Genomic DNA, 14,288 nt, shown 5'->3' on the forward strand with positions numbered 1-14,288 from the left:
AGTCACTTTACATTCGATTTGAGGTTCTCTTAAATTGTCAAGTGTCTGGTTTCAAATGAGACCAGGATTATGCCTGTAGACTGAAGGGTTCATGAAATGTAGCCATTTCATTTTGGGTATGTAATTTTCAGCTTGTGTCCTTGCTGGTTAAGGGGTTAAAGAAGCGTGTCTCCTTGAAGACTTCAATGTGAATGCCCACTGCTATAATTGGGCTATGATAATAATGTCTTTGCTTGTAAATATTACGTGGAACTCTTCTGGAAAACTTTTATTACGGTTTTACTATTACAACTGCCAAGATTAACTAATCGTGAAAAATGTTGGCTATAGCAGTATGTTTAGATCTACTCCTATTGCACTGCTGAGCATTGTAGCCAACTCGACTTCTGCACTCTCACAAATACTTTCATAATAACTAACAAAGTGCAAAAACCTTTTAAATAAGATATTCATGTCGATTATAACAGGAGTTTTGGTGGCGGTGCGGAATCATTCACTGATAAACTTGACAGTTCCTGTAAATACAAAGGGAGTATCCTTTTGAAAAGGAACTCCCACTGCGTCGATGACGCTATGTGGAATGCCCTCCACGTGAACCGGTGTCTGAAAAGCTATCCAATCACACCAATTTAAATTGACCGGCGATAGCCTATGACCTCACTACTAGTGCGGCCCGGAAGTATAAAAGGGGTGCCTAGAGAAAATGTCATTCTCTTTTCGTCTTCAGGGACTATTTTGTCTGATTTGCTATCACCTGAAAAAGGTAAGATCTTGGTAGGTGTTTATTATAAGTAGTGTTGTCACGATACTAGAATTTCTAACTTCGATACGATACCTTGAAAAATATCGATATTCGATACCATTTTCGATACCACAGAGAAAAAAACTGCCACAATATTAAGGGGGTCTTATTTTTATTTAAAGCTAAATATTACAAGTCTAGAACATGACAATGAGGTATATTTTACATGAACAAAAATGTCCTGAGTTCTATCTGTTAATATTTTTTCATTGGACCAGAGCTAACATGATCCGTTGTGTTTTTATTACCTACTGTTATCAAAGATTAAAATATACTGTAACAAATGCATTGGTCATCGGTCATAAATGCTGGTTAATACATTAACTTAATTTGATGAACAGATTTAAACGCAAACGTGTGTGCATCACACGCGGAAACAATGCTCACTGGATCAGCATCTAGTCAAGTTACCTTTATTTATATATTGCTTTTAATAATACAGATTGTGTCGAAGCACTTAACTGTATCAAATTGGAGGATAGAGTGTCAGTAATGTATAATAATAAGGTTAAACATTCAATTTTCAGTTAAAGGCATTTCATTATTGAATTCAGAGATGCCATTGTCTAGCTCAGTTTAGTTTAATTAGTATATGTGTAATCAAATTGATGATAATCGCTAATGAAGGCAAATTGCAGAATTAAATAATAATTTTTGAATAAAGTTAAACAGACACAAGTTAATTTACATCTGACCACAGTTACAATATTTACTTGTCTACGATTCCTCAGTCAGATTATGTTAACTTTAAGAATTACAGTGAAAAAACGAAACACAGACTCATATCAACAACAATACTAGGCTATCTTGGTTAACGTTTCAGAAAAGTTAAAATGAGAAGAGTTACAGTGTTTTAGGATGTTTTTAGCAGTGGTGCAGGTCTGTCCAAAAAACAAACACCCCTGATGCTGAGCATATGCTGCTAAATGGTACCCCTGGAGCCAATTCCTTAAATGTTTTCATCTATAAAATAATTTTACAAAATGAGTGATGAGAGGGATATTGATAGTCAAACAATCTTTTGGGTGCCCGCAGCCCGCTCGCAGTGTGTGAAGCGCGTGTCCGCGCTATTCTCCGACATGCCCGCTCGCGGTGTGTAGCGCGTGTCCTGTCCACGCCATTCTCCGTCTCCGACATGCCCGCTCGCGGTGCTCTTTATCAATCAACCAAAGCCGGTCGCGGGGACGCCGCACTCGCCATCTTTCCATTCACTTTTGCTATTTAACCAGACCGAATGAGACGAGTGCGTCACGTGTGGTGTTTTTCAACGCGCCTTTGGAGAGAAGTGAAAGTGACTGCTCGGCTAGTATTGGTGAATCGATACTTCGGGAAATTAGTATTGGTACCGTTCAGATATTTCAGTATCGATATTTATCGAAATATCGATATTTTTGACAACACTAATTATAAGGTTGTTAAACTTTAGGCCTCTGTTCCCTATTTAGAAAGTATTAAGGGGAATGTTTGATAGGATATGTAAAAATAGGAATTAGCGCCCTGAAGTTCCCTTTTTTATAGGTAGGCTTGCATACCTTCTCATAGGCCTCCTCTTGTGTTAGTCGTCAGGTTTATGTAGTAGGTGGTGCCAATCTTGGTCACCCAGTTGTGTACAGGTTGGCAAATCTCTAGTAAGGCCACCGTGAATGGGAGCTACAAACTGATTCTGTTCGGCATGAGATGGCTTCCTCCCATTTGGGGGGTTTTCTTCTGAGGCTACTGCTTTGTAAAAAGCACCAGATAGACCAACCAAGCATTGGCCCTCTTCGGACCACATGGATGGCCACCTTGTATTTGTATAGCAGGTCTCCTCTCACTTCTGAGAGTTGTTTGAGACATTAGCTTTGAATTTCAGACATGATATTCAAGTGTCATCCCCACGGGGGCTGCCTTAATATCTGGCTTAGGCCAGAGTTGGAAGCAGTAATGCTGAGGTCTCTGCTTTCAGAGTTGTATAACTTGTTGCTAGAATTTCCCAGTTAGACTTTAATTTGGTTATCTAGGCCCCTTGAATTCATTTTCAAGTTATGAGGCTAAAATGTCGTTGGCCTCATAGCTGAGGCCTCAATTTCCCTTGGGCTTAGTGTATTTTTGCTACCCACAGCTCAAGTTTAGTACTCCATCCCATTTGGGATGGGTTTGAGCACACACTCCCTTAGAGCCTAAGCATGCCATGGGCTGATGCTTTTGATAATTCAAGTTGTAGGCCTTTCTATAGGCCTCATTGATAGTCAGGTAGTGTAAGATTGTACTCCCTTTGTTTAAAGGGTCGATAGCGCTCTGGCTGAGTACACTGTCCATTGGCAATGTAAAAATAGAAAAACTAGACACACAGTATTTCTGTGAGAACACATGATATCTGAGGCTAGTTCTGCTAACAAGTATCGCTATCAAGTAGCAGGCCTTCACAGGCCTCCTTGAATGTGGCTCCACCATCAAGTGGATTTTAGCAATAACGAAGATCATCACGTTGTAGGCTCCCTTAGAGCCTCCCTGATTCTATCCCGGAGCCTGGTCAAATATAATTATAATTTCCTAGCTAACCCTAACGTCTGGTCAGAAGTTCGAAGGACTCTCATGAGGCCTCCCTGCTAGATCAGCCCTAGAACTGGAGGTGCTCCCCTTATTTAGGTCCCTTGTTAGAGTGCCCAGCCTCCACAATGTTTCAAAGAACTGTGTAGATCCAGGATTCAGTAGAGTTACTCCCCTCGTTGCAAGCGTTATAAAGTGCTATGCACAGTTCTACTCTCCAGGATGCCTGTCTCTATGAATCCGGTTTCTCTATTGGCTTTTGTGAGACTCTGTTTAGGAAACGGACAGGTTGTTGGCAAGACTAGGTCAGTAAATTTGATCAGGCCAGCCTCCATGATGGCATATGGGGTTGACTTTATGTCCCTCTTAGAAAGTGACTGGGCGGGTCTCTTTTCGGACCCCCTGGCCATATTCCCTTAAAGGAACCCCTTCCATGGAAGCTGTTGGTTCCAAGACTTTGAGCGGCCTTGGTTGGGTTTTCCTTGTTTGATGGCCTCTTTGAATTTTGTATCGGGAGCGTAGGGAATAATGTCACTGACAGCCTGTATGTGACCCGAAGGGGGAGTGTTTTCTTGGCATTTCAGGGTGAAACTGACAGTTCTGACGTTTGTCATGAGCCATAATTGGCATGCACTCCCCTCAGCATGGTGGGATTGTACATCGTTCCCCATAGCGCCATCGAAGCAGTGCGATTTCCTTTTGGAAAGTGAACGTCTAGGTTACGACTGTAACCTCTGTTTCCTGAGAACAGGGAACGAGACACTGCATCCCTAGCCATGCATTGGGATGCCTGCTGAACACTCCCTTCAGACGATAAGTGGATGACGTTCTCTAGAGCCCCTTTCACACAGAGATTCTGGAAAATACACGGATAAAGTGACCTGGGATTTGACCCGGGTTCGTTTGACTTGGTTCATCCACACTGCCAGTGATTTTCCGGAATCAGAGTGCGTTCAAACACAACCCGTAAAAATTCCGTAAAGACAAGTGACATCGATGTGACATATAATGTCTCGGCAGCGTCTATAGTTTGCTTATGAGCTGCGATTTCTCTCTCTCTCGAAACCACGCTTGTGCATTTTTTTTCTCTGATTTGATCACAAGTTAGAGCATTACGTACCGTTTCACACTGGCGAACGATCCCGGCTTCTGCGCCATCATTACAACACGGCATTGATTACGGCTTTTATTCACACAGCGCGCGTTCCGGGACTGAACATGGCAATGTTACTAGATCCCCAACCCGGCATCAATTCCGGCATCAATCCCGGGTCATGTTTGCGTTCACACAGAAGGTGTTCTGGCAATTTCCCGGGATCAACTCGATGTGTGAAAGGGGCTTAGGTGACTTCATTGGCTGTCGCCGGTCAATTTCCATTGCTGTGATTTGGATAGCTTTTCAGACACCGGTTCACGTGGAATACGTTCTCCATAACATCATCGACACAGTGTCTCGTTCCCTGTTCTCAGGGAACAGGTTACAGTCGTAACCTAGACACTTTCTTTACATTTCAGCAGAAAGCAAGCAATCACAGTTTAAATAACAGGTGATTTTCGAGCTACTGTGGGATTGATTTACCGAAAATCAGGTAAATCTGGCTTGATTTACCTAAGCATAAGAGCAATTCCAGTGTTATGGACGTGACATTAGCAGTCAAAACTTTACATTTAAATTCTCATAGAATATTCATTACCAATATATTGAACCATCTGTTTATATATTCCTAAACAACTCTGATGTAGAACATCAGAAAAATATCAGTCAATGAACATGTTTTATATTTTATATGAGGGGAATACACATACAGACATGACAAAAAAGCATAAATTGCGTGAGTCTCGCACTGAATATATGAGCGTTGGCAGCCCTGCAAGCACTGTAAAAGGTTTTGCCACAAACTCAACTCTGTCATCTTAATATCACGAGACAGCTTTTCACATCCACAAGAAATATTGTCATATTTTAATATCTTAGAACGGAGAACGAGATCTCCTCAATCACCACAAGTGTGCAGGATCCACTTGGATAATGCGACGGCAGCCACAGTACAACGGTGCCAATACGCTCAACACACACCAGCTATAGGTGGAGAGGAGAGAGAGTGATGGAGCCAATTGAGTAGATGGGGATTATTTAGAAGAAATGATTGAGCCAGGGCCAGTGGAGTGAATTTGGCCTGGACACTGGGGTTAAACTCCTACTCTATGAGAAATGCCATGGGAATTTTATTGACCACTGAGAGTCATGACCTCAGTTTAATGTCTTATCATTATCCATTCTTGAGTCTATGGCAGCCCATAGAACCATTTGTGGGAATATTATGAAATTCGGCGCACAGATAGAGGACAGTCTCAACATTAATGTGGCTATTTGCCACGTAAACAAATAATTGAACAAAATATTAATTTGATATATTATTACCTCAAGTTGACTCGCAGTACCCGCTTGAGCTGTGTGTATGTAACTACAGTAGTAAACATGACAAGACATTTTGTCCTAAGACAAGAACGGGTATTGTTCAAAATTCATGTATAACTTTGATGAAAGGTTTTGATCCACTTCAAATGTTGACTAGCTACTGTAGTTCACACTCTCTCACTCTTTCTCGCAATCTTATTTGTTAATTCATTCTAATAAATGTAATCTTATTGCGCTTCATTATTTTACTTCAGAATTCGGGATCTTAATGAACTGTAGATAAAATAACAAACAAAAGTTACTGTCTCTGACTCTCCTGAATAATGCCAGAAAAAATCTGAAATGGCAGAAGCTGAAAAAAAAAGAATATTGGAGAAAAGGGAGGTACAGAAAATGTTCTAGAGGAGTTGCTGGCTAATGCTGAACAAGCTAGCATAGAAGCAATGGTCCCCACAAATAGACATTATTGAAGCAATAGTGAAATTGAGTGGCTCCTTTGACAGAAAGTTTGATGTCCTTTCATCTACTTTGAGTTGAACAAATCACTCGCTAATATTTCCACTAGTGGTTGACTGATATATATTGTCCGATATTTGGCATTTTTAAAATATCGGCATTGGCCGATACGTTTTTATCAAAAATTGTATCTAATTTTCAGTAAAGGAAATAAACTGTTGCTTTGCTGACTTAGACCTTCCCATTCTTAGCACAGAAGAAAAAAATTTTTGGATGTAGAAATTACACTGGAGAAAGTAAATGAAGCAATTTCACAGTTATCTAATAACAAATCTGTTGGATTTAGTGCCGAATTCTATAAAAAAAAAAAATTCAGTTATAATCTTGAACCAATGATCAATAGTCAATTTCCACCAACAATATACAGAGTATTCATTCTGAAACCTGGGCAAGATAAGTTGTAAATGTCTTCCTATCGTCTATTTTCTCCTATGCCAATTGAATCTAAGATTAAAGGTAAAATAGACTGATTATTACGTTCAATTATTCATCAGACTGGTTTTAAGTCCAATAGGCATATATATTTTAATTTGTGATGGCTGTTTAAAGGGATACTCCACCGTGTTTTCATATTAAACTGTTATTCCCTTAACTAAGACAAGTTGATACATACCTCTCTCGTCTCAGTGCGTGCACAAAATCGCTCTGTCTTGCGGCGAAACTTTGTTAGCACTTAGCTTAGCCCAGTTCATTCAATAGGGGCCAAGCAGAGAAGCGACCAAACACCTTCACGTTTTCCCTATTTAAATTCTGCCTTACAATATAGTTATCCATTTTACACGCTTAGAAAAGCGCAACGTTTTATTTTTGTCACCGTCTTAGGTCGAGTTACACTACTCGAATAACTGTATTTAAATAGGGAAAACGTGGAGGTGTTTGGTCGCTTCTCTGCTATGGTATGTATCAACTTGTCTTAATTAAGGGAATAACATAGTTTAATATGAAAACACGGTGGAGTTATCCCTTTAACAATTTATAACAAGAAAAATTTAAAGGCATGTGTATTTTCACTAGATTTGCCCATTTGCACAAATTGATTTATTTCTGCCGAACACAATGTCCAAACTTAGATTGTCCTTACTATATCTATATGCATGCATGAATACTGTACATACATGCATACATACTGTACATACATGCATACATACAAACATGCATACATGTGGCTTTATTTATGGGTTTGTAAGTATTGTTTTAAGTTAATTTAAGTTAAAAGTTTTTAAATCTGAAATGTTCTGTAACTGTTAATGAATTATAAATTAAAAAAAATCTCATAATTTGCAGTTTAAGACCGGCTTTCAATTATACTGTAATGTTGAATGGCTATATTTACAACCACTAATTGAAAAACAAAATTAATTTAATAGACATGAGGGATTCTATCTGTGATAATGGCCTTCATTCATAGTCCGTATTAAAAATGCCACTAAACAAATATTTTAAAATATAAAAAAATTTGTTTCCAATTTAATTTGGAGATTTATTGTAATCACAAATTGTAATGTTTGGTGTTATTAAATGCAGAAATCTGTGTGATTAATCGTTTTTTTGATATTGTGTTTTTTAATAGAAATACTTTATTAAATGAGAATTTTACCAATAAAATTATTTTTTGTTTTGGTGCTTGATATTCTCATTCAGTTTTTTTGCATGGAAAAGAGAACCTTGGAGAAAAATGTGAAATTTCTCCTTTCGTGTTCCACAGAGGAAAGTTTAATGTTTGAAACATGAAGGTGATTTGATTCCATCATTTTTACAGTCATCTACAGGCCTGTGTTGTGAACAGTATTTTGACAGTCCACGGTTCTGATGCTTACCCTTTTTCACCATTGTTTTAGGTACCGTAGTGAAAAGATGACAATGAGCTACGCAGAATACATCGCCCACCGCCAGCATCATCACTACCAGAATGGCATCGGGCACCCTCTCCCTCCATACAACCATTATTCCTGACAGCGAGCCGCATGACCAGTCACTGGACCTCTCTGCGGACATCTTCCCCGGAGAGCCCGCCTCCTCGTGGTCTAGCTATCTGTACTACTGTACCATTTTATGATGATAGTTTCCGTTGCCATGTCCACAGTCAGATGGAGGCATGGCAGCGGGTGCAAATAAGCATTAGGTGATTATAAAGCGAAAAATTCATTTTGTCATTTTTATTATTTGTATTAATTTAGTTTTTGCAGCATATATATCAACCCCTTCCTTTTTTTCTTTTCTTTTTCCTTTTTTTCTTTTCTTTTTTTTTTTACAAATAAACAAGTACTACATTTTTTTGTTGTTTCAACAAATTTCCTAATCAGGTTTCTTAGTCTGTGGATGGAAATAAGTCATATTAAATGATGGGCTAGTTTTGAAGATAGTAAAATTTTGCTCAGATTTTATCTATGCTAAGCTTTAATGACTTGCTTTATTTGGCGCAATCCCCCTTTCTTTCTTTTTTCATCGTTTCGTTTGACTTTTTATCAAGCAGGCAACCACTGGGTTTAAGGGATGTCATTTCCTCTCTGTTATTCCTCTGATAACTTTTCTTTATGAGGGGTGATTTTCTGTTAATTGTGTTGTGGGTTGTAGGGTTATGCAGTGTGGCTGAGTTAGGCAACGAAGAACTAGTTAAGTCTTGTTCATTTTTTTCCTTTTGACTCAAACTCATCAGATAATTGAAACCACTATATTGAATTTGCTGTTGGGGATACCAGAATATTCACCATAATGCAAAGGCCTGTTGCTCTTAGCATTATTGGTGTTGATTTGAATTGAATTTACTTTGATGAACAGTCAGCCCTTTTTGTGTTGATTTGCTACTCTTAAGGAAAAATAGCATATTAATCTGTTAGTAATTCAACTTTATTTAATTTCTCGTGTTGACGTGTTGTATTAGTGTTGCTCGTGAGATTGCAAGTTTAAGTCTGTATTCAGAATAAGGGAGTAAATTGAGTCAAAGACTGAAGTTAGTTAAGGTCAACTGGGCTCACAACTGACCTCATGGCCAAAAAGCTGTCTGAATTTGTTTTGCTCCTATTTTGTCACACAGAGAGGAAAACCTTCTGAGAGACCAAGGTCAAATGACAGGGACAAGCTAAAATAAAGCCATACTTTTTTCTTTTTTTAATGCAGGCTGTGGCAGGGTGGTTGCTCTAAATGGCTATTTTAAATTCATTTTTTCCTAGCATGGGAAATGCTTTAGAAAGCTCTTTTTTTGTTTTGTTTTTAATGGTCTGGTCTTATGGATAATTATGATAGTTTGTCTCGCATAGCAACAATGTTTACATCTCCATATTAAAGCCACTATATTTACAGTTGCTGTAATTCAGAAAATCATTGAGTAGATACTGTTGCTATTGTGGCTTTTTAATCCCCTCAATATCTTGAACTGAAGTTTGCTTGATTAATGTTGTCGGATCTGCCACTTCACACCAGGAAATTAATTTATTTACGATCGTTATAACTGTCTCCATAGTTTTCTCACTGACAATGTTAGGTCCATTCTGAAAAGACCATGTCTAAGTGTTTCTTTTTTTTTATTTTTTTTATCGTGCGGCATCTTATCTGTAGATGCAGTAAATTAGCTTTTCGAGGTCTCAGTTTTTAGATTGACTCTGAAAGGAAAATGGGTGAGGTTCTTTTGAAAATCGCAAAACTATTTCCTGTCATTTGTTTTCATATGCAAAATGTTAAGGGCTTTTGGGGTTCCATCCACAGTCATTATTCAGTTCACTATAACCTAAAAAACAAAACAACCTGATTTCAGTTGTGTTGCCTTAAAAATGGTTAAGACCTGGACCAGCAAATGTTGCCCAGATTGCTCAACTAGCGCAAGACTGGTTATTTTGGCCAGCATCACAACGGGAAGGTTTTGACCAGCGACTTCAGCAATTGTGCGAGAAGTTTTTGAGCAAAGATGTCTGTTTGGCAAACAGTCAAGTGTTCATTACTTTTTTCATTGGGGCCCTCCACTGCCCAGTTATGACCTTATTAAATAATAATATTTGCTTATCTAAATCCTACCAATAAGACACATATGTGGTGTCTCACTGTCTCAGTCTTTAAAAACCCTTTAAATATCTCTACTTTACTGCCTCGGTTTGGAACCCAGTTAATGTTTTATAGTTGGACAATCCTGGCCTCTTTTTTGGTCCATTAAAACAGCACAAACTGAACTTTTTTTTTTTTTTTTCTGCTGCAAAACCAAGTCTTTGCATTTGAGAAAATTTGATGTATACAAATTTGCAATACATTTGTTGCATGAATTGGAGGCCTCCTGTTAAACATGGCATGCTTGTTTCACTGCTATATAGATATGAGAAAACAGACTATATAAAATGGTGCTATTGGACCTCATGTTGGGGGGTGGTCGCAGCAAATGTGACTGGTCATGCGGACTCATTGATCATATCAGACTTTTTATTATCCTCAAAATATGCAGATCTGTTTTACAGGTGTTTTTTTCCTACCAGTGTAACAAAATCTCCTGCAGGTTTGAAAGGACAAGTAGTGACGAGTCTAACCCCATCTTTCCCTCATGGCCTGGGGGATTCGGGCATATGCTTATATCATCTGTTATAGATGTGCACATTTACGCAATACACGATTACCCTGGAAATTCACTCTCTGTATCCGTTAATGTTCGCGTTCATTTACATTGCCATTTTGAACTACGGCTGGATTAACTGGCTGAACGCTGTTGCCGAAATATCGCCAAAGCGATAATGATGGTCAATGTGCTGGGTTTACTTTGCTAAAAATGTTTGTTGAAATATCATTGGTTCATTTTGTTGCAGTGATGAAAGACATGTTGGTTTCTTTCATAGAACTATATGTATATGTCTATACATTAAGTTTTAAGCAAGGTTTTGAAAAATTGTGATCTAATTGTCAAACGACTGCAAGTAGAGCTTAAATTATTTTGTGATTCCTAGTGTAGTTTGAACATGCACTTTGGGGACATTAACTTTAGCAATCTCTGGCACATTCGTACACTGTAGAAAACTCTCAGCACCTGTCCTACAGTTACATTGCTCAAGATCAGTTTATTTGCTCGCCGTGGCCCTTTTTTCTTTTACACATTTTCTCATTACACTCTCCTTCATTTTCTATAACCTTTAACTCAAATGGGATATAGTGTTTGGTAAGTATAGCTAATGCTCATTTTAGGCATAAATGTTGGGTTGTAACACCTTCACGTTTACTGTTAAAACCATAGTCATTTGGAAGTTAGGCTCATGTTACCTTTGTGTGTTCAACCGAACCAAAGATGCCTCCAGCCATGTCCAAATGCTGCTCTACAGACCTGCCTTCCTGTCCTTCCAAAAACCTTCCCTGCAAGAGAAATGTCTTTTTGTTTTTGTGTATTTTTTTCTTTTGTACAATTTCTAATATTGTTTTAGGTTTTTAGCTACCTAAGTTCAATGAATTTTCATTGTAGCTGTTTTTGAAACCTTGCACGGTGTCTACGACCGTAATACTAGGTTGCACTTTTTTTATTTTGTTTTCATCATTGTTATTATTATCTATTTTTGTAAAGAAAGAAAACCCCATAGCGTGCCTCTTAGATTTATGGGTTTCTGAATGTTTTTTCCCCCCCTAAGACCAGCAGTTATACTTTATACAAAAGATGAGCTAATCCTTATTTTTAAATGCCATTTAAAAGGAGAAAAAAAAAACCTTTTTTCTTTACTCTGGACCCAGTAGCTGCACTGGCATACAATCGCACTGGTAGATATAGGGAGGGAGGGGGGGTGGGACTATAAATAATAATAATAATAATAATGATGATGATAAAAATAAATGTAAGAACTACAATAAACTTGTTTGAAAACTTTTTTGTAAAAAAGCAAGTTAAAAAAGTTAACATAATGACTGTTTTTGTACATCAAGTTAATTCTTTTTCCAAAAAAATAATAATATTTTGGACCTAGTTTCTAATTATTATTTTAGTGGTTTTCTATGTTCTGGAACTTTAAGAAGATGAGTTTTGAACGTGCCCTTCGATGATTGACATCTTGCAGTGTTGTCATTGCGGGCACTGCCCTCTATGCCCACCACTGGTTTCTGTTTTGAGTTCCGATTCTCTCTTGCTTTACGAACTTGACATTTTTGAAGTAAAGACTTGGTGAAAAAATAATAATAGAAACAAAAAAAAAAAGTATCCTGTAGACTAGATCCTTTACCCCATTGAATTGCTGTTAGAGTGATGAGACTTGAAATGGGCATTTATTATGAATATGGTAGTATGGCTCCAAAAAAAAAAAAAAAGACAAAAATGACAAAATCAACAAAAACAAATGTGTTGGGGGGAGGGTGGCAAATAGATGGGTTAGATGTGGGTATGTGAGCTATGGCTGTGGCAATGATAATGTAGTTTTAAAGCATTATTGTTATTACCTTTTAAATCATTTATCCAATAAAAATAAATTGAAAACAAGCATTGGGTGTCTTTTATGCTTCACAGAATTTATGCTTTTTGATGAACAGACATGAAACCAAGACAATCCTCATGTATGCTACACGTTCGAGAAGACCTTTAATATTGACCATTTTTCATAAAAACATTTGTACAAAACTGAGATCAGAACTAAGGTTTCCCTTTCAATCAAGTTGCATACATTGAAATGAGAGATCTCATAATTCACTAGACTGCACTGGATTTCTTACATTTGCTCTACAGCCACAACCTGCTTCGATTTTATGTTTGGATCTTTGACATGGAAATGATGGATTACACTTCAAGTGCTGAGCAGTTTTTGGGACCAAAAGAACCTCCTAATGGAACTTGTTTTTCCTTCTCATTTGGCTACACATTGGACTTCTTTGTACATTGTTTTCATGTATAAGGTAAACACTCAGTCATTCATGTACAGTATAAGGTAAACACTTCAATGCAAGTCTGAAACAGCCATGCTCAAGTTCTAATAATCTAGTTGTTTGTAAAATAAATTTCCACAGAACTGAATCGAGTAATTTATAGATAACTGTGTTTGGCTAAATATTGAGACTGTAAAAAATAAGTTTGTAAAATAAAGGGAACTTAATTTCAACTGGCCCAGTAAGAAACATCTAAAGAACTATTGGTTAAAAATAAAAATAAACCGATCATTCGGTCCATCTACAAACAACAGTCATTTCCCTTGAATAACATAATCAGTCGAATGTGGCAAATGGAATCAAATGAACACCTCCAGCCAACGGCTTCAGTGTAGAATGTAGCGTTCGGACTATTTACATAACAGTGTTAATGAAATATACTGCCAGGGGATTGAAAATGCCCTGGAAAATCTCCTAGACATACAGTACCGCCACATTTATGCTTTCCTTAACAGGTCAACAATAATAACAAAGTGTAATTTTGAGACAATCTTTTAAAACTGCATTTCCAGGACGCAAGGCGTGAGGAACTGCAACCGCTATTCAGCAAATGAGTTGGCCCCATTTCACTGTTCAGCATAACTAAAGGCGGCAACATGAGAAGAAAGGTTACGTCTGTAGAGAGTTCACCGAATCTTCATTTAGCTAAACATTTAAACTAAAGAAAAAAGGCAAGGTTGATGTTTGAATCCTGCTGTCCCCTGCTCCTATGATGTAAAAATTCTTCGATCCAGCTATGAGAAAACAGGTTAGGACCAAACAACAACAAATAGAAAAATAAAGGTATGTACTAACGTTACGCTTTTATCTAGGATGCTGGACAAGTTTCGGTTCAGGAGCATGAGGTTTTGTCCATGTGAGACTGCTAATAAAAACACTAGTCCATCTTCTTGTTGCGTAGACGTAGACGTGCTAAATCCAGGAAATCCCGGCATGTGGGAGCAGTGTGTTGCGAGAGGATGGTCAGAGCCTTGCCATGCAGTAAAGTTAAGGCCGTTTGGTGGCCCGTTGCCCACACTCGATACCAGGGTCCATAAAAGGGGTCAGAGACAGCAGGACACAGCATGTTGTTCAAATTCACTTCGGTCAACTGGTGGGAAGCAAAATACAAGATTGAGTTAGTATAGGGACACAATAACTAAACATGCATATCCAAAA

The 14,288-nt window shown here is 38.0% G+C and overlaps 2 protein-coding genes across 3 annotated transcripts in view; one reads left to right on the top strand and one right to left on the bottom strand.

Moving 5' to 3' along the window:
- The window catches only part of ammecr1 (AMMECR nuclear protein 1), a 65,996-nt gene extending 53,306 nt beyond the window's left edge, over window positions 1-12,690 (top strand). For both annotated transcript variants that reach the window (XM_077197407.1, XM_077197401.1), the window contains one exon: window positions 8,105-12,690. In XM_077197407.1, coding sequence (XP_077053522.1) covers window positions 8,105-8,219 — 115 coding nt within the window. In that variant the 3' untranslated portion in view covers window positions 8,220-12,690. The remainder of the gene's footprint in view (window positions 1-8,104) is intronic.
- A 75-nt stretch (window positions 12,691-12,765) lies between these two features.
- Window positions 12,766-14,288, bottom strand: part of tmem164 (transmembrane protein 164) — a 38,321-nt gene continuing 36,798 nt past the window's right edge. The window contains exon 6 of the mRNA XM_077197418.1: window positions 12,766-14,220. Within this exon, the coding sequence (XP_077053533.1) occupies window positions 14,008-14,220 (213 nt within the window). The 3' untranslated portion in view covers window positions 12,766-14,007. The remainder of the gene's footprint in view (window positions 14,221-14,288) is intronic.

The sequence above is a fragment of the Siphateles boraxobius genome, unplaced genomic scaffold, assembly GCF_051911475.1.
Source record: "Siphateles boraxobius isolate OS27281-9 unplaced genomic scaffold, OSU_SipBor_1 11, whole genome shotgun sequence".
Lineage (NCBI taxonomy): Eukaryota > Metazoa > Chordata > Actinopteri > Cypriniformes > Leuciscidae > Siphateles > Siphateles boraxobius.